Genomic DNA, 21,904 nt, shown 5'->3' on the forward strand with positions numbered 1-21,904 from the left:
CAAGTCAGGTGGCAGAGTAAGCACTGTGGTGTCTGGGCACTATGCTGGTCAAAAGAGATCACACAGGAGTCTATTCCAGGATGTCTGGCCAGATGAAGAAGTAAGTTCTTTAGAGCAGAATCCATTTGTTTCTAGGTTTCACATACAGTACATCTTTGACAATGTCTGTTAAAAGACACAGGCTAATGCAGACATTTTTTTTTTTTGGTAGGGGGTGGGTGGGGGCCTCAGGTCATTCCATGTTGGACTACATACGCCTTAGTTTTTCTAAAAAGAAGGGGCGACCCAGAGTTGGTGTAAGAAGGGCATGTTTCATTACTTTTACCTGTCTCAAACATAACAGCCTCAGGTTCCTATGACTTCCAAGGAAGGGAGAGGGGAACCACAGACCATCATCGTCAAGTTGGGTATGCTTAGTCACAATTGATGTGCATAAAGCTGAATGTGTATGATGCCTACAGACTGAACATGGAGCCTGAGGATGTGCATGCAACAAGCAAGGTGTGAATAAGACAGGCTTGTAGTGAAACTGGGATTAGTGTCAGGTTATGCTGCCTGTGGATGTGCGGCCACATGTATAAAGACAGGTACCAGAAAAATGTCAGACATTTGCATGCAAGTGAGGGCCTGAAGTACAGACCATGACATGGGAGAAACTGGTGGATCCTCCTCACATTCGGCCATCAACACTGTGGAATATGAAAGGAAGACTGGGGAGAAAAATCCACAGACTCCAGTTGGTCAACAGCTCTGGCCATGAAACTCCAGGGGCAGCATCCTGGAAGCATGTAACTTGTAAGTGTACTCTAGTCATCTGACTTTGGGAGGACAGTATTTATACCCCTGGGTACAGTGCCCCAATGTGACTTGCAGGGGTGTGCCTCTCATGTGTCCTTCAATATCTGCTAAAGTGGAAAACAGGTATAAATTTGAACACTAGTTAACTGATGCCGCACATGACCCAAAAGGGCATTTTGGAGATGGAATCACCTCTAGGAAGATGTGACTGATGTCTGCCTTCCACTGCCTTTACCTTCCCATGACATTCTGGCATAGATCTGGAGATGTCCAAGGGACCTTTCTACAGGTCCCTGTATGTTGTTTTCTCAAACACTACCTTCCTTCATGTAAAGAAGAAGGTCAGCAGCTTCTCCTTTTACATATTCAGGTGGCCAGGTACAGCAGTGCTTCAAAATTCATTTGTCTGCCAAACAGGAAAGAAAGTAATTTTTGCAAGCCCTGGTTAGGGATCTGTCAGCCAAGTGTGCACGTTCATGGCTTATTTACTTTAGGCATGAAACACAGGAAGTTTTCCAAGATGAACATTACTACTGAGATTTGAACTTAATGTGCCATTATGTAGGTAGAGCAGCAGAGGGAACGGCTAATTTAAAATGCAGCAGCTTGAGACACATGGCCAAATGGTAGGTATAAATGATACTCCACACAGATCCACAATGACAGATACTGCAGTAACCTAGCTACACTTTATTTAATGAAGATAATGCAGGACAGGAAGAAATCAGTACAGATGTCCTTCACAAGGAGACAAAAGGATGAAAGGAACATATCAAACCGAAAACATTTTTGAAAGAGTTTATGAAATGCTGACATTTTTATCCACAAATAAACTGATCCTAATGTACTATCATTAAAAATGAAAACATTAGAATTTTTAAATTTTCTTCATTTAGAAAAATGATGTCTTTAAAAAGTGAACAGATAAGCAAATAGATGTATTTAATACAAAATTACTTTTAAAGTGTTATTTTACTTTAAAAAGGCAGCTTTACAGATTTTGCAGTGCAGCTATTAATGTGAATTCACAGCAAAGGGACACGTTGTTTTGCCTTCACTTTTCATTCCAGACTTTGAAAAGATCTCTAGCCAGATGCTGGGTGACACAATCAGAAATGCCTTTGTCAGGAAACAAAGTAGGCTTTTTTGTAATAAAAGGGAAAAAAAATGCGGTACATGACATAAACAAAGTTTAGCATGCAGCTTGCTTGTGTGCTGAATAGGCCAGTCTGTACTGACTACATTATCTCCTTGTAATATATATTACAGTGTACAGCTGGAGCCTCTATTCAATAAGCATATTCAGCAAAATAGCCATTGAATATGGAAAATGCAAAGCTTCAGAGCATATGGTTTAGATGTTTCTCAGAATTTGCTAAATGCAGGCAGTTCCCTTGACAGTTCTACTCCACACTTGAAAGCAGTTGATAAAATGTAGGCTACTTTCACATGCAAATAGTCTCTTAAAACGATGAGAAAATACTTTCTGATATTTATGTATCTAAATGTATTCTTGTTTATGACAAATATATTTAATTTTATGTTATTTTCATTTCTATAAAATGGTTTGACCACTCAGATGACCTCAATGGCAGTCTTAGCATTACATTTTGCATGTGTTCACAATGTATCTAGTGTTTCTCGGCCTAAAAGCCTAGGTACTTTTTGAACTGGTTTGGAATCCTTGTGTCCTGATAAACTAAAATAAATTCACAACACACTGAAGTCGTGACAGCTAAGATTGGTCAAACCACCTAAACAGGCAGTACAATTACTTGTCAAAATGTAGTTTATCAATCATCTGACAAGCCTGTCACATTGAGGAATGCTAACTTTATTGTTGGAGAAAGCATTTTTTGATACAATTTGCTGAAGTCAGGAGTTTAGCCTCCAACTACCTGTAATAATCCCAAAAGTAGCAATTAAAAAATTGTCATACAAAAGGCATAACACTTCCCACTGGGAGTGGACACTGTTTCCAATGAAAACAATGTTTTTTTTTTTAGTTTTATGGCTGTTTTGCTTTTTGAGTTTTGATGTTGCAGATCCTGCACAGACTGCTTCAATGCACAGGTATTGAACAAGAGATCACTAATGTATCCTATTTCCATCACACCTGACCACATCACAAATACATCTGGCAGAGTCACATGACATAAATACTAACTTCTGAAAAGGCAACACCGTACAAACAATTATCTGAATGTTATACCCTTGTATTTTCCTCCATGTACAAACAGAAATTAAGATATAAAATAAGAATTATATTACTCTGTAGTAATTACTTTACATTTTTGATGGTTTAAGGAGCAACTAGCCAATCAAGTCTGCCCTTAATAGTCATTTAATATTCTGCATCCCCTCTGACCTTCCCCTCATATTTCATTCATCTATTTGTCCCATATCTTATGCACCCTAGATTACTTTCCCATCACTCATTTTGCTGACATGTTGCATCGGTCCACAAACCTCATTTTTGAAAAATTGATTTCACAGACCATGGAAGTAGCTGGTTCCTACAGGCTGCTATTTGTGCTGTCCAATACACATCATCCTTTCTTTTCAGGGAGACCTAGTCAAATGCCCCTGACATAATTATGTGCATTTCTTTTTAATCTTAATTAACATGAGCCACAGGTAAGAACTAAATATTATAACAAACCTTTGCCTGAATAAAACATAACTTCTATTTAGATTAGTAAAGGTCTCTAGCACATTGGCCTTATAGCCTTCAAGGAGACATGCAGAACAAATACAATCAAGCACGCCTATGCCCATTTAGAATCATTATACAAAATATTTAAAGACATAGTCCTCATAAAAGCATTTACCAGTTAATATCTACATTTAAACCCTAAGGATTATAACTTTGATATTTCAATATAGTTTTCCTTATACAATAAAAAATGTTTAATTTCTTCTCTCATATGCATTGGATATTGCAATAAAACCACACAATTCATATCATATATATCTATATGTTCCATTTCCTCAAAGTGTTTACTTATTGAACTTGATTGTCTCTTATTTTTGACATCTCCCACATGTTCAAATATTCTCTATCTTACTGATCTTTTAGTTTTCCCTACATAAAACTTTGGCACCCACAAAAAGTAACATACAACACTTTTGGAGCTATAAGTTAAACATGTATATGATGTACTTAACCATTAGACTTTTGAAATTTCCCCTCCTGCATATAAGTGAATGAGTAATATTTTGACACCTAAATGTCCGATGCATATGAGGGAATAAATTAAACAAGTAGCCTTCTGCTGCCTTTCCACTGGACTCCTTTCAGCAGCCTGATGTACTTCCCTTATATGGTCTCCAGAACTGTGCGAAGTACTTAAGGTGAGTCCAGTCCAGCTTCATCTTTACCTCTTTGATTTTATCATCTAACCTCCTCAGCATACATCCTACAATTCTGTTAGCTGCTGCAGCTGTCTCAGTGGGCCTCTCAGTCTTCTGTGCCATATCCAGGTGCGATCAATACCCTCACATCCTTCTCCTTATTGTTGCTATCACTTCATTTGCCCCAGCTGATTTATAGTAAGTAAAATTCTTTGGAGTTCTCTGCACTAAACCTCAAATGCCACCTTTCTGGCCACTTCCTTATTTTTTTCCCAAGTCTTTGGTTAAGCTCTTCTCCCAACTATGTGCTTTCTGCAAGTAGCAGAGTTCTCTCTTCCCTCAGATATGTCTGAAATAAAAGTGATGAAGAGACTAAAAACATTTTGACTTTGGACATCTAACTTACCAGCACTCTGTCTTATGCTCACATGCAAGTTTTAGCACTGTGATTTCTTGTAGGAATAGTTAAAGCTAGTAAAGATTAATTAGATATTTTTCTTTGAAATCAGACCTGTCCTACTGTATTATTTTAAGTTTCTGTGTGATCTCTGAACTCTTAGATATCTCTGTGGTGTAGTAGTTTTGTCTTGTGTTTTAATTATTTATTATTAAATATTTTTAAAACCTTCTACCTGTGGCTGCTTTGTGTAGAGATATGCTGTAGAGTATATTGCATATTTTATAGAGGTTATTGTAATAGGCCACTCTAAAGTAAGCCTTGACTGTTAGTCATACTATCATTGGATAATAATATTGCACAGTAATAATTGGACACCCTTTTAAGGGCCTTTTAGTAGCTGATATTATTAACTGGGTGGTGGCAGTAATTACTACCGTATAGTCTGGGTAAAGGGGTACAGTTGGAGATTCTGTGTCAGCCTTTCCCAGGAGTGTCTGTGAAGTTGTAAAAATACTTATCTCAAAGTGTGTGTGTGTTGTGTCAGCTACTAGGCAGGGGCACGAAGCACTGGTTGGACAGAAAGAGTACTGGAGGTTTTAGCTTGCCCAGTTAGGCTGAGACCTGGACCCTACAGCTGTGCCAGTGGGGAGTCTTACTGGGGACCTGGTGAGCAAGGGAGCACCCAGCCCCAGACTGACTGTGATCACTGTGTGCACTTAAGGGAAATTGTACTTTACTGTGTGTATTAGTTATCCTTTTCTCTTCTATGAGACGACCTCCCTGGTGTTAATGGTGAGGATTGAAGCTCCTTGATTGCTGGGCCAGGGCACAGTCATCACAGGGAGCATCCTTTTGGCAATTCTCATTATTAATACATAAATGTCATGTGTTTCGTTTAACATGAAGTATAAAGGGGGAGAGAGATTAGGATAGATTAGTATAATTGTGGAGGATGTGACAGAAACAGGTTATACAATGTGGTAGAGAGGGTAGGATAGCCCAGCGAAGATGAGGAAGTGGTGATAGCTAGGGAATCTGTACTGATAAAAGTGAAAAAAAAGTAGATAAGACTGATGTTCACCTGGAGGTATAGCATGCACAGAGGCATGCGTTTGATAGGTAGTCTATTAGAAGATGCTGGAAGGAAGGAAGGACGGATGGTAACTTACAGTTCTAATAGCCTGTGGAAGTGAATTCCATTTTGTGGCCAAAGATTAACAGTAAAAGGTATTTCCAATTGTGTTTTGAGGTTTATAGATGGTGACAAGTTGTTAATCAGTAGAACAAAGGGTCTGTTGGGTGATATAATGGAAGAACAGAGCTTACTGCAAGACAGGCATGTGGTTTATAAATGATATTGTGGGCAGTAGATAGTTGTATGAAATCCAGGTAGTGGGGTAGTTCAAGCCAATTCAAACTTTTAAAGGCCTTGCAGTGATGTGTACAGTATTGTTTACTGGCTGCAAATTTAACGACTTTCCTGTGGCATATTTCAGTTTTTTATTTTTAACTGATAACTGCAAGTTGATAAGGATAAGGTCACCATATAAGACTGAATGTAGGAGATAAGTTGTTGCTAGGGTGGTTTTAGCAGAATTAGTAAGAACGTTTGTGTGTCTATAAAGCATGCCAAACTTCTGGTTTGTTTTTTATATGATTTGAATGTGAAGTTCAAATCTGTGGTGGTCATCAACTGTCCCACTAAGCAGTTTTGAATGGGATACAGTTTCGATCTCTGTATTGTTAAGTGAAAAGATTTTAAAGCTGGGTTTGTCCTGCAGATGTGCTTTGGGGAGGAATAGGAGTAGTTCTGTTTTTCTGGGGCGTTGAGTAATAGTTGGGCATTGTGAAGCCAGTTTTCAATAGATGTGATCCCATGAAGATGCACCAGAATGTCAGACGAGCATATTAGTGTTGAATCATCAGCGCACTGTATAACTGATGCTTGCCTAGAATATTAGTGTCGAATCATCAGTGCACTGTATAACTGATGCTTGCCCAGAATATTAGTGTTGAATCATCAGCGCACTGTATAACTGATGCTTGCCTAGAATATTACTGTCGAATCATCAGTGCACTGTATAACAAGTCATTAATGAAAATGTTAAAGAGAAGTGAACCAAGAACTGAGCTTTGGGGTACACCAGAGGTTAACAGGTAGGTAAGGATAGAAAGCAGGATGCCATCTAACAGTTTGCTGTCTGTCAGACAGGTAGTATTTAAATGACTAACGTGAAGGAGGAGATAGGCTGGAATGGTGCAGTTTTTGAAGGAATTTGCAATGTGAGATGGCATCAAACGCTTTGAACACCTTCAGAAATATGGAAGACATAAGTTTGCCAGAGTTCCTTTTCTTGCATATATTACCTATAAAGGATAGTATTGTAGTAGTTGTACTATGGCCAGTGTTAAATCCATGTTGAGTACTGGTTAAGAGCTGTTCTGAGAGCACAGGGTGAAGAAGTCGCAGTGGGATGAAATGATGTTTTCCAAATGGCTGGGACATATAATTCCTGTTAGATCTATTGATTAAGATAGCTATTGGGTAAGACATGGCTTCTATTGCCATCTTGCTGAATGCAGGTGGGAGGTTGTTGGCAGCTGTAGAGCAAGGTTTAAGTTTAAACCGTGTTTTTTAGTAGATATTGTTACAGGTTTTAAGGTAACATTGTTAGCATTGGTGGCTAAGGATTGTTTGGATTTATATTTTCAGAGATTAAGGAGGTAGTGGCGGGGGCATTTGGTAATATGTTATGGGTTTGCATAGGGGGTGATGTGATGCTCATGAGGGCAGGATTGCTCTCTATAAAGAATTTATTAAATGTAGTCACTGTTTTTTTTGGGGGGGGGCAGGTTTGAGAGAGATACAGATGTTTTTGAGCCAGGACTGAATAGTGTGGGAGTAGAGGACCAGAAGTTTTTTGGATCATTTTTATGATTAAGTTGTAGTCGGTCATAGTATTGTTTCTTATCTTTGCATAATTATTCTTTTAGTCTGATTACGAAGCTTCGTGTATTGCTGAATTTTTTTTTTTTATATTTAGCCACTCCTTCCAAGCCTTGTCTCTGGTATGCATAATGTTTTTGGTAAGAGTGGATAGCCAGGCAGAATGACTTACTTTTACTCTTTATAGATGCAGAGAGGCAAGGTAATTTAGTGTGTTTAAAAAAAGGTCTTAAAAGTTGTAACTGCATCAGCTAATGGGATACATTTTATATAGACCAGTTGAAGGATCTTAGCATAGTTTTGAATGAGTCTTTGATAAATTTTTGTGAGATTCTTGGTTGGTTGGTTTAAGTTGGTGGGTATTGAGGTGATAAGTGGCAAGGCTGTGTGTGTATGCAGGGAGATGGTCACTTAGGGAGTTAGGATAGGTTTCACTGATAGTATATTTACTGGGCTCTGACACTAAAATCTAAATCAAGATCTGTGCCCCTATTACTTTTGTTGTATCTAGTAGGTGCTGTGATTAGTTGAGTTAGACCAACTAGATTTATGCAGGATGAAAGACTATCAAAGGTTACATTTTGCCAGTCAATATTATTATCACCCAGAATGATTTTTTAGTAACAGTACAAGATACCTAGGAAAGAAATTCAAGTATGGGTATGTTGTTTCCAAGGAGATGTAAATACAATAATACATAGCATTTTTTTTAAGAGTTTAGTTTTTAAAGTGTTAATGAATATTTCACATATATGAAATTTGGGGATAAAGTTGGAATAGAAGGAGAGGTTAAAGGAGCTGGGGTACAGTAAGGTGACTCCTCCTCATTTTTTGTGGGGTCAATCAGTCCTCATAATGTTATAGCTGGAGTTAGAGTTAGTATTTCTCTGTCTTTCACACTGGATTTAAGCCATGTTTCAGTGATGGCTATGATATGTGGGGAATTGTGTGATATCCAGGCATGTAGATCTGTAATTTTATTATAAACACTACAAAGATTTAATGTTATCAGCCGTAGTTATTTGGCTGGACTTGTGCTTGATGGAGTGAGAGAATGGTATGTCTTGGAAATGGATTGGGTGGAAAATGTGTTTGTATAAGTTGTAAAGGATCTATTAAAAATGCATGGTTTGTAACTGAAGGAGGAAAGGTATTTGGGCTATTGTGATGCTTCTGGGAACTGGTGGTATTGAGGTTCAGGTTTAGATTATTAGGGCCAGGATTTGGGTGTATATCCCCACACACATCAATCTTTGCATTCCAAAGCAAACATTTGGAATAATTCCTAAGGGTGGGTATGAACTGATGTTTTGTCCTGAGGGAGGGGTGATTGCAGTGAAGTATTCTGTATTTAAGACAGACAGCAGTGGACAGATCGAGGAGGTGAGAAGATACAGTTATTATAATTGTCTAGGTTAAGTAGGAGGCTGGGTTTGTGGTCGTGAAGTTTAAGGGAAAGTAATAGCATGTTAAGTGGAAGGTCAGTACTAAAACATAAGACAATAATATAAGTGCCAGCATTTTGTATACAAGAGTTAGTGATTGGGGCAGAGGTGGTAGATGGCTAGAGTTTAGGACAAAGTCCTTTTAGATGGAAAAATAAATGGAAAAATGAAGGACTTGGTGTTATGCAAAAGGATAGTGGTTTTCTTGGATGTGCAAAAAAGAGGCTGAGATTATTAAGATACTATGTAATACATTGTGGGAGTAGTTTTAAACTATCTTGCTACTGAGTAATCAAACCTTGTGGAGTTTGACTGGGATGAATGGGACAGAGGCTCCTCCTTTTTTGTAGGGTCAATCAGTCTACATAATGTTACAGCTGGAGTTGGCATTTCTCTGCCTTTTATACTGGATTCATGCCATGTGTCAGTGATCTCCAAGATATCTGGGGAATTGAGTGATATCCAGGCATACAGATTTGTAACTTTATTACAAATTCTACAAAGATTTAATGTTATCAGACTTAGTTATTTGGCTGGACTTCTGCTTGATGGAGTGGGAGAATGGTATGTCTTGGAACTGGACTGAGTGGAAAAGGTGTTTGCATACATTGTAAAGGATGAATTAAAAAGGCATGGCTTGTAACTAAAGCAGGATAATTATCTGGGCTGTTATGGTGCTTGTGGGAACTGGTGGTATTGAGGTTCAGGCTTAGATTAGTAGGGCCAGGATTTGGGTGTATATCCTCACACATATGAATCTTTGAGTTCCAAAGCAAAAATTCGGAATAATTCCTAAGGTTGGGTATGAGCGGATGTTTTGTTTTTAGGGAGTGGTGATCACAGTGAAGTATTTTATATTTAAGACAGAGAGTAGTTTACAGATTAAAGAGGCTAGAATATATATTAGAATAGTTATTATAATTGTCTAGGTTATGTAAGAGGCTAGAGGCTGGGGTTGTGGTCGTGAAGTTTAAGAAAAAATTATAGCATAACTGGAAGGTCAGTAATAGAATATGAGACAATAATATAATGATCAACATTTTGTATAGAAGAGTTAGTGATTAGGAGGAGAGGTGGTAGATGGCTAGTTTTTAGGAAAAAGTCCTTTTAGATGTAAATGTAAATGGAAAAATGAAGGATTGGGTGTTGTGCAAAAGGACAGTGGTTGTCTTGGATGTACAGAAAGAGGCTGAGCTTATTAAGATATTATGTGATATACTGTGGGGAGTAATTTATACTATCTTCTTAATGAGTGGTCGAACCTTGCAGGGTTTGGCTGGGGTGAATGACCGAGAGGCTAAGATGATAAGAGATTAGGTAGTTATATTGTGACGGAAGAGTTTTAATCTACTCTGATGAGCAGTCAGATTTGTTAGGGGTGGGGTATGGTGCAGAATAAATATAGAGTAATGAGGGGTGGGTGAGAATTGGGGGTAGGGCAGGGAAGTGGTGTGTGTTCAAACAAGGGTGAACAGAGCAGATGCCACATGTTGAGAATGTCCAGAGATTCCCAAAAGAAACAATTCAGAACTTCAACCCAGCTATTGTACATATCTATAAGGCTGTAAAATATATAAAAGTCCAAAGCAAAGCAGATTAAAAGGGTATAGTGCTTAACAATGTAGTGTAATACTCTTAGCTAGAGTTTGTTCCTTTGAGTTAATGATGTTGAACTTTCCCTTTGAGTGTAATAGGGAAGGCAGAGGGTGTGAAGAGGAACTTTATGATCAAATGGTGCTTAACATTATAGTATAAAATTGTTAGCCAGAGTTTGTTCCTAAAGATGTTTGAACTTTCCCTTTGAGTGTGATGGGATAAGCAGAAAGGGTGAGGGGGGGGGGCATGAGGGATCAAATGGCAACTATTAAAACTATGTTTAGCAAATACATGCTATTATTCTCATGCTGCTTTAGGGTAAATACTAACTTATACATGTATACATAACTACTGGACAGGCTTTTATGGGATGTTAGTTGGGGTAATGCTGATTATGCCCTCTGTACATGTGCACACCATTTACATTTAAGAAGACACACTTATACAATGTGTATATGGTAATACTGTCTAGGCATCTATTATAGCAACAACATAATTGGCCAGATAGTGTAGGCTCTCCTTGCCTACTTTCTCTCAGGAAAAACCTGTGGTCTTGTAGTGAGTTAACAGGTGTGTGCTGAGTTTAAATACACAGCTATGTATGTTTGGAAAAGTAAAACCAGGGATGCCTTCAGAAACAGAGGTGCTGCCAGGGCAAGGTTCAGCCAGACAGTGTAGCCTGTCCTTGCCTAGTTTATTTCAGGAAATTCCTGTGGTCTTACAATGAGTTAGGAGGTTTGTGCAGAGTTCAAAGATGCAGCTATGCACGTTTGGAAAATTAAAACCAGTGTTTTGTTCAGAAAAAGAGGTGCTGTCAGGGCATACACACTGTACTGAGGGCAAGCCAAGGAGGGGTGCCTTTCCACTCAGCATTGAAAAATTAATGACACAAGCAATAGCCACTTTCCCCTTCTGTATCACTGCCTGCAGCACAACCATCTTCCTACCCATATTTTTTGTATTGCATAACAATAGTAACCAGCCAAGGGCTGTGATACCTTTATTTGTCCCTCTGTTATTTTCTATGTAGCGCTACGTACCTCTGTCCTTTCTGAGATAAGATGGAGTTTGTCCCTGGCACAGAAATGGTCTGACAGGTCTATCTTTTCATGAGTTCCATGCTCCTTTCCCCTTATCTAGTGCTGTCAGTTACTATTTATTGTAATCTTCTCTTACTTCAGTGCACTATCTGTTGACAAAGGTAAAGATCCCAAGAATGATACCTTCAACCCCTGTAAAGGTATCTCTTGGTCACCTCCCTGCCACTGAGTATTACACATTAGCTTTCTCTTCTGATACATCACATACATAAAATGTATCTACACCTCCTCTTTGGTGACAATCTTGTTTACCACATTAGCTTACTCTCCTGATACATCACATACATAAGATGTATTCACACCTCCTCTTTGGTAACAATCTTGTTCACCTCCTCTTACATTTTTGTAAATCTAAGCTATGAGACTAGCTTCATTGTAACATGTTCTCTCCTGTCTTTCTTGGTATTCTCTTTCCCCAGAATGCTGCTTCTGTTTCCCCTGCCTTTTCCATATCACCATCCCTCACCTTCATCCCCCCACCTGCACTATCCAAGCTCCTGTGAATGACTGCACTAGTTTGCTTTTTGTTTGTGGTATAGGAGATCTACTCTTTGTCCCTCCTGTTCATTTCTACAAGCCTAGTCTGCTATTTTCCTACTTATAGCCCAGTTGTTTTTACTCTCCTCAGTCCCCTTCTTCTCCTTCTATGCCATGCCCACTTGATAATTTCTGCTCTGCACCTGTAGTTAGCACTACTTTCCCACCCAACCTGACCCCTATCTATCATATTTGGCAGCGTGACCATTCTTATCCACTTCATGTTCTATATAGCAAGCTTTAGTTTTGTTTTCCTATCATCACGGTTTTTGGTCTCTGTCCTTCCTTCTCACTCTCCTTCTCCTTATTGTCTCTTTTCATGCTTCCTGTCCTGCCTTCTCCTTTCACCTTACTCTCTGCTGCTCCAATGCATGTGTCCTATCCTCTTCTTGATTTCTCCTGCCTTTCCTCCTGTGTCCTGGTATCCTGTCTGCTCCTTTCCAAGCCTACATTTTGTTTCTAACTAACCATACCCTGTAGCTCTTACGTTATCACAATACTCTCCCATACTTTCTTGTAGAACCCATATCCTCTTCCATTTCAAGCTACATGAGAACACCCCTCACCCCATACCTTTAGTACCTTCCCCACCCTCTCCCCCATCAAGCTTGCCTCGCCTGTCCTGTTAATTTCAATCTCTTTCACTCTTGAGCCTTTCACATTTCCTGCTTTTTTGATTTATAAACTTCCTGCACGGTATCTCTTTGTCAAATGCCATAACTGACCTGCTAAACCATAATCACTGGTGTTCATTTGCTCTTAGGCATGAGCATTTTATTCCTTTTTTCATCCTTTTTATTTACAAAAATAGGCAAAAACGGATTAATAATTCTAAGAAGGGAGGACTGATGGGAAACGCAGAAAAACGAACGATAAGTGTTTCTGGGCTGGCTTAGGTATCGACTTCAAAACATACATTTCAATATCCTAATAAATCTTAACAAAAATTCATAAATGCTAAACAGCCTGAAGAAATCAGAAGGTATTAAACAACATGCATATGTACTTTCTAACTATGGTAAAGAGATGCATTCTAATTAAGTCTATACAGTTGACAGTCCACTGCAGAAACAATAAATGCCTATAAAGTAGTATCTACACTGATATTCTGGGAGTATAAAAAGTAAAAACTAGCTCAATACCTACACAACGTTTAGCAGATTAGGTCAGGTCATCTGCAGGATGAGATTTATATTTGTTCATATTTGGATCTTCAACCACTTCATGCATGTACCTTTAATTATTTATCTAATTTTGTTTTTATCAGTTTTATCAGACTGTGTTTAGCCAAAACAAAACTCTTCAGTAGAGGCCCGGGGAAAAAGCTTCAACATACTACAAACATTTTTAACAACACATTCAGTAATATACATGAACAGACATTAATTAATATATATTAATAATTACAGATACATTTGCTAATTAGATTACATTCATATGAAATAAAGGAAACTATTACAGTGTAAAAGATACTTATGCATTTAGTAGACGTTGAACCCTGTCAGAGAGATAACATAGCTTGTGATTAGTGAGTAGAAATTGAAAGAAATGAAAGAGACACCTTCACTGCTAGGGCTAACATAATGGGCAACAATACATCACCCACATTTTTTACTGTTGTACTGACTTTACAGATCATAACTCAAATTTATGCAGCCTTTAAAGTCTATTGTACTAATGTTGTCAGCTTTGGAAAGTACTTTGTTTATTATTCACAAAAAAATACGTTGTTTAACTAAGCAAATGTAAAACTGCAAAAGTGGCTTCATTTAAGGCCTCCAGTGGACTGTAAGCAGATAGTTATAGCGTATTTTACTTTGACATCTGTAAACTTTTAAAACTCTGTTTGAAACATCGGCTCAACCTCACGGCAACTGACTAGATGAATACAAAAAAAAAACATCAGGCAGAAATGGTTACTGTCAGTTACTTCAAAAGCAACAACAAAATAAATAAACAAATACTGCATACAGTTAAATGTTGTACTATCTGTCTAAGCAATGTTTGAATATAATGCTTTTAAACTGAATTTGTCACAGGACATCCTTTAACATAATATTTCACTGAGGAAGAAATTGGCAATAGCCCTAATGGAGGTGAATACACAAAGCAAGCACTTTATGCAGGAAGTCTTCGGCACCCCTATCTAGTTCTGCCCCCACACCCGCTAATGCACTAAGGGCAAAAGCAACACTCAAAAAATAGGGCTTGGGACGATTTCATGGCTAATGTAATGTTCAGTTGGTGCTTGCTCTATAAGCCATCATCTCTGATCATCAATCCAACCTTCATGCTTAGATTAAAACCTTTGTCTGCGACTATTACGATGATAATAAAGTCCAATGTTTATTTTATTTATGATCATAAAAAAGTCATAAAACACTTTGACTCTAAGATAACTATAGAAATACTCAGAGTTTACCAGATTTACACACAAACGTTCTACGTTTTGTATATCAAAACAAGCTACAACATATGGCAATTGGCAGGCTCCTTTCTAGAATTGCGTAATAAAGTGCAGTTTCAGCAAATAAGAGAAAAACTGGAAATTAAACTGTTACACCTATAAAGTGTTTTGCAGGAGTTTTATTCCTGTACCCTTGAAGTGGGGGGAAGGAGGAGGGGTGAAGGGCTGGGGCCCTATATTCCTGACACTTGTATATTAACTCGAAAATCAAGCTATTCCAGAGTAAGGTAAATATTCTGAGATAGTGTGGTTTTGGACTTAGTATGCATTTTGTCTTGTTTGCACTTACAGTTTTCCACTTCTGATTAATCTAGCTATGGTGCCTGGAATTTCAACAGATACCCCAAATACTGTTAAGTTTCAAATTGCAGTTATTTTCAGGAAAATCAACCCATGGAAATTTTACAGTGAAATAAAAAAATACTAAATGGCTTAGTGAAGTACACAAAACCCATCTTTATCATTAATGTAACTCTGGGTTATAGCCAGAAAAGGTACACTGCAATTTCTTGAGGTTCCCACTGAGTCGCAAAGCTATGGGAGATCCACAAGCTAGAGTTCAAAAGGAAGGCTCCAAACAGTGCCTTCAGAGAAAATAAGGACGTTATGTGAGGTATCCTGAACATCATGGTGACTGACTCCAGCCTTTCCTTACCAAATTGCATATTACTCTAGCAACCTGATGTTACAATGATATCAGGTAGGGTGAGAAGGTGAAGAAATGCAGGGTGAGGTGTGTGCCTCACACTTTGTTGTCCAATTACCATTCAAGGATAGCCTCTCTGATTTAAGGGTTGCAAGTAGCTGCAGCTGTGTACCTGCATGATACATGACTTTTATTTACACTCTGTGCAAACTGTAGTACAGACCTGTCAATATTTTGACTTGCAACAAAGTACTATTTTAATAAAATTGAAACAATACAATTACAACGATCATCAAAAAAAATTTCTGTTTGTTCACTAAATAAAATATATAATGCAGAAACAATCAGTGTATGGACAACAGATAACAGACAGAGTGGATTAGTACAACTTGATTTTATGTATCAGTTCTATCAGTGTTTGATAGACTGGGCTGTCTAGATCAGCTTTTTAGCAACCTTTTCTGTGTAATCAAAAATAAATTAAAAATCTCTTTAAAATCCCTCTTGCATAAAGGGCATTATTTACTGAAACCAGCCTTGAAAAAAATCATTATGTCAACACATGCTTAGCAGTTCATTTTGCACAACTTACTGATATCTGCTCCTATCTTTCAAGGAGTTCTTTCTTGAACCACTGTTTTCCATGAGGTTATCTTCTATATCTTCGGATTCCAAACTTCGATTACAGCTCCGGATAGTTTGCAGAATGTTGTTAACTGTTGTTTCTTTCTCAGAATTATTAAGTCCATCCTTTCCAACTCGCTGTAAGAAATTATTCTGCCCAGTGTAATCTGAAACAAACTAAAACATATATACATGGAGTTAGCTGATCAGTAAATGTAGCAATGTTTACTTTTTTTTTCCCACATATTGAGGCCAGGACCTCTTTACACCATCATTAATCAGCAATATTCTACAATAACAACTCCTATCCAGATGAGTTGCAGAACTGTATTAACCTCATGAGGGCTGCAATTGTCTACAGCAGCTGACAGGTACAAAGCAAACAAAGAATAAACCCCAAAGCACGGGTATTTTCAGGGAAATAACAGACTGCCTACAAGTGTTGTGAGGCCTAATGCCTCAAGCATAAAATAAAAAAAAATAAAAAAATGTAACGAAAAAGAAAATGCTGTGTGTGTGTGTGTGTGTGTGTGTGTGTGTGTGTGTGTGTGTGTGTGTGTGTGTTCAGGTCACAGAAAGAAAAGCAGAGAGAGAGACGGACATAAAACGAGAGTAAGCAAGAAAGTGAGAGAGAGCTGTAACTGATGAGCACATTTTTTCTGTGAATGTGTGTTTATACAAGTGTGTGAAAAAGAACCAGAAATAGAGTGAACAAAAGGCAGAGAGAGAGAGAAACACAGACAGAGAGACAGAGCTGTAACTGCTGGGCATATTTGTGTGTATGTGTTTTTATTAATGCACACATTTTTTTTTGCATTTTTGATGTAAAATAGATCCTCCATCTAATGTTTCTAATTTGCTGCAATATATTTAATTGTTCTTGGAGGAAGTATTTTATAAAGAAATATAAATAATGTAAGTATTTTAATGTAAGGATACACACACACAAACACACAGAAAAGTAAAGACAGAATGACTTACACAAATACACATGTACTCACATAAAAATCTGCCAGGGATTATAGCTGCTTTCTTGACTGAGAGCATTTCAAAAGTCTGACTGTGATCATATGAATGAAAAAAATTAACTTGATTTTCTGGTAAACCTGCATCTTGATAGAAAACCTCTTACTCACTTTTTGTTAAGTGAATTAGGTTAGATTTAAAACCTGTGCCTGATTTTAAATTTTTGTCCTTACATTTCTGGCTTTGTCTCTAGTTCTCAAACAAAGAAGTTGATAGGTATGAGCTCAGTCTCTTGTTCTCTCTCTCTCTCTCTCTGTCACTTTCACCTATTCTCTCGCTATATTTTTGCTCTCTCTTGGACACACACACACACACACACCATAATGTTTTTTTCTTTTTACTTATTTTTTTTTAATTTTTTTTTATCTTACGCTTGATAAAGAGCAAACAAGAATTTAGAGAGTATAAAAAAATGTTGTTTTGCCAACAGCTTAATATGCCACTGTCAAACTATGGAGTTGTATATTTATTGGAAGACATCTGTATATTAATACACTGGTGGAGAATGCTCACCTTCCAAAGTGTATAAATGTATATTTCTTCCAATATTTAAAGTAAATTAATGAGCTTATCAGTTCTTAAGTGATTGGCCATTAACATCATAGCATCGACATGGCAAGACATTCCTGTTATTTAATTATGGTGGATGCCAAAAAAGTAATTACTAGAAAATTGAAATCAAAATCTAAACCAACTATACTGGGAGTAGTGAACATAGTAACAGAGATAAAACAACCGGAATTGAAATATTGGGAAAAGGGTAGGTAGACGCAAACTACACAGGAAAAAATGGGAATTGTGGAAACAATACATACAAGGGAGGAATGAGATTTAAAAGGTGGCAGGATATAAATGAGCTATGTAATGTTGTGAGAAAGATTGTGTAGATTATAAGGGATGCATAATGTTTGCTACTGGGACTATGTCAGTATGGTTTGTGATGCAAAATGCTTTCAACTAGGAGTGTGCCCGTGTGGTTTATTTTCATTTAAACAAATGCATGATTGCTTATGTAGTAAGTGATGGTTTAATAAAGATGTTTCTTGTTTAAAAAAAGCAGAAGGCAGAAATTGAATAACATATGTGATGTTGCTCAGGTTATATGATATATAGCAATATATGTGAAGTATATTGTTTATGTTAATATAGTTTGATTATTTTTATATGAATGTAATATGAATGTAAATTTGCCTATGTCCCAAGTGAGAATTCAATAAAGATGTTTGAAGAAAAAAAAACATCATAGCTTCATTAGTTAAGGGACAGCTATGCCCTGGACACATTTCCTCTTCCCTGGGTATATTCCTTCTTCAAAGTATGATCCCTTAGCTATCAAATACAAAGCACCTTACTTATCAGTCTTTCCTCTGCAATATTTCTACATACTCAGTGTCCTCAGCATGCAATATACTGACTTGTGGAAGAAAAGCACGTGATACTTTCTTTTGGATTTTGTTTTACTGACTCATATATAGTAGTATCCATAAGATTTTAAGGTTCTTGGCCCAGGAAAACCCACCTAGCAAGGTGTATGCATTCCTTCGGTTTCTTCCACCCTTTGAGGTCATAAACCCATTGAAACTTTGAGAATTCGCAGCTCTTTTACTGTGGAATCTCAGAGTGAAGTAACCTGTTGTCAGTGGCAGAAACAGATACTGAATGAAGAGCACACTCTGATCCCTAGCTTTTCAACAACACTTAAGTGCTGCTTTGTAGAGGACAAAGAAAGTGCTTTTTACACTGTACTTAAAATATGACGACAAACAAACAAAAATGCTTCCTCCAACAGCAATTACATATGTTACTGCAAGTTTAAAACACTAGGAGGAAGAACTATTTTACAACAAAAATATGAAAAAAATATTGATATTAATAAAAATGTGCCCAGCTGTCTCTCTCTCTCATTCACTTTGTTTTCCTCTCTCTTTCTTTCTCCTGGATGGATGTATATACACACACACACACACAGTCACACACACACACACACACACACACACACACACACACACACACACACACACACACACACACACACACAGTCTCACACACACACACACACACACACACACACACACACACACACACACACACACACACACACACACACACACACACACACCACATTGTTTTTTTTCTCTTTATCTACTTTTTATTTTATGCTTGAGACAACGGGCCTCACAACACCCCTGGACAGTCTGTTATTTCCCTAATACACATCCTTTTGGGCTTTATTGCTTGCTGCTGTAACAAATTCTCAAAATAAGAAGAAAATCTACCAGTATTCTAATTAAATGCAAAGACAAATTTGTATATGAGGGTAAGAAATGGCAATTTCATCTTCTGAGGACAAAAAGTACACCGTGTGAGAGTGAAAACAGCATCTCCCAAAAGAAATTACTACTATCACTACTAACAACAACAACACTTTACTATGTCAGCCTCATTCAGGCTACTTTGAGTTGCAACAAATTAATAATAAGCACTTATATTACTAGGAGGATAGTAGTATAGCATAGATCACTGAGATAAGTTTTGAGATAAAATAAATATATATATATATTTAACTTCTGATCACTGAGATAAGTTTTGAGATAAGATATATATATATATTTAACTTCTGATCATAGTATTACTTTTGAATGAAAGAAAATGGAATGCCCAGGCCTAAGCTAGAACATAGATGATGTTCAAATATCTACTCTCAATAACAGATTACTTTTACTTTAACAGCAATTACGTGCTTTTGTAAAGAAAAGGTATGGAAATGCAATTCCTGGACCCACAAGCCTTACCACATAATCTATATTTTACAGAGTGGAGCCTACAGTCTATCTATGCTCTACATTTTAAATATTATACTTTCAATGACAGGCACACAGGGGAAGCCAATTGTTTTAAACATGCGTTGACCTCCCAATGGTTTTAACGTGGCGGTGTCCACAAGCTGACCAGGTCCCTGGCACCTACACAAAGGTTTTGCAAACACCAGCCAACTCAAGACGACCACCCACTCCCCCTAAAGTGTTGCTCCATCAGTGGAATCCTCTCCTGCAACAGTGCCATTAAAGTACAAAGTATGTGTTAACTTACGAGTAACTTACCCTGACCTACGAACCTACTTTTGTGCCATTTTGTAACACTGCGCCTGGTCAGCCAGAACACATCTCTGCATAGCCCACTCCCACTCCCCCTTCTCTCCCAGCCATTAATTTGTTCTCCTGCCTACCTACCTGTATAACTGCCCACACTCTGCTTTTTCCCATTTCCATCCTGTCTCCCACTTGTACAGCCCCCATACCTCAGCTTAATTTCTGTGTATGTTCCTCACTCTGACTACTCTCACCCAGAGACTCCCCTTTCCTCTCCACTATCCCTCCACTTACCTTCCTAGCCTTGCTCTCTGTGTAATGACTGCATAATCTTTCCCCATAGATTTGGGCATAAAATAAAAATAAAACAGAATACAATAAAAGAGTACCATCAAACTATAAGGTATGTCCGCCCCGTTTTCTACTAGCAAACCTTCTCACTGACTGATTTATTTGTATAACTGCAGCTCTTCCAGGATGGTGTAACTCCACTCCATTCACCCTTATTCATGCTTGGGCTCACTTCACTCCCCTACCCCTACTCCCACTCCAACCCACCTCCATATCACTTAAACTTATAGTTATAGACCACACCCTCCATCAATTCTCACACTCCCAATTATCCTATCACAACACACCTAATATTCCCATAGTAACACACTCCATCACACCCTTAATACTAAAGTTTACCTTTTTACACCCCCACCCTTTCTCAAGCTACATAAAATGTACTACACACAATCAACCCAGTTACTGAAAGCATTATTCTTCCCAATAACAATCTCCACCCTACTCCTGCTTACCACCCTCACCTCTTACCACACTCAACTTCAAATCAACACCCCACCCCCATGGCAGACACAATCCATAGCCAATCCTATAAAAGTAAAACACTTCTCTATATCACCAAATGACCGTAACACCTCCAAATCCTTTCCTTACTTGTACAATAAGCTAACATATAAAACTAACCTGCACTCTTCTCAAAGACAAACAAAAATCATACATAAACTAACTAAACTCTACCAACAACTACTCCAAACACTCACTTGCTGTGTCGACATACACCCCAATCCAGCACCCTACACAGCAATCAATGCAATCCCAAGTCACCTAAATCCTCTATACCACAGACCTACCTCATCTCTCCTCTATGTAAACATAAATGCAAGAAGTATACTTAACAAAATTCAAGACCTTCATGCCCATCTTGCTTTATATAAACCAGATGTCATTGTGTTAACTGAAACATGGTTAAAACCAGAACGCCACAATAATGAGCTCACAGCCCCAGGCTACAATATTATTCGTAGAGACAGAATAGAGAAAAAGGGAGGAGGTGTAGCAATATTATTTCAAAATCATCTCAACATAGAACAAATTGATTACAATACCCAGGAAGTCAAAGATGTAGAACTAATCCTTGACAAATTAAAACTAAACTCCAACAAATAATCATTGCAGGAGGCTATATTCCACCAGGCAATAACATTACTATAATGGAAACCCTGCTAAACTGGATCTCAAACTCCCTTCCACAGGAAACTATACTGTTAGGTGACTTTAATATTGCTTGGCTTAACTGCTCCAGCCACAATCCCACTAATCTCCATGGATTTACCCAAATCATAGCTACCCCCACTAGAACTGACAAAACATCCAAACGCCCGAACATCTTAGACTGGATACTGTTATCTGACCCCACTCACGCTCAGAAATCTGGCTGTCTTCCAGATAGTCTAAGTGACCATCAACCAACCTACCTAATTAGGAACAGCTCCCACTGCATCAGCCAACCCACCCTCAGAACAGTACATAATAAAAGGAACTTTAGTGCCTCAGACTTCACCAATGCACTAAAATCCTGTAATTGGA

At 37.9% G+C, this 21,904-nt stretch overlaps 1 protein-coding gene across 1 annotated transcript in view; it reads right to left on the minus strand.

Moving 5' to 3' along the window:
• PLCE1 (phospholipase C epsilon 1) overlaps positions 1 to 21,904 on the minus strand; it is an 838,097-nt gene that overhangs the window by 420,809 nt on the left and 395,384 nt on the right. The window contains exon 6 of the mRNA XM_044055634.1: positions 15,883 to 16,091. Coding sequence (XP_043911569.1) covers positions 15,883 to 16,091 — 209 coding nt within the window. The remainder of the gene's footprint in view (positions 1 to 15,882; positions 16,092 to 21,904) is intronic.

Source organism: Protopterus annectens, chromosome 14.part0, assembly GCF_019279795.1.
Source record: "Protopterus annectens isolate FY-2018-M chromosome 14.part0, PAN1.0, whole genome shotgun sequence".
NCBI lineage: Eukaryota > Metazoa > Chordata > Ceratodontiformes > Protopteridae > Protopterus > Protopterus annectens.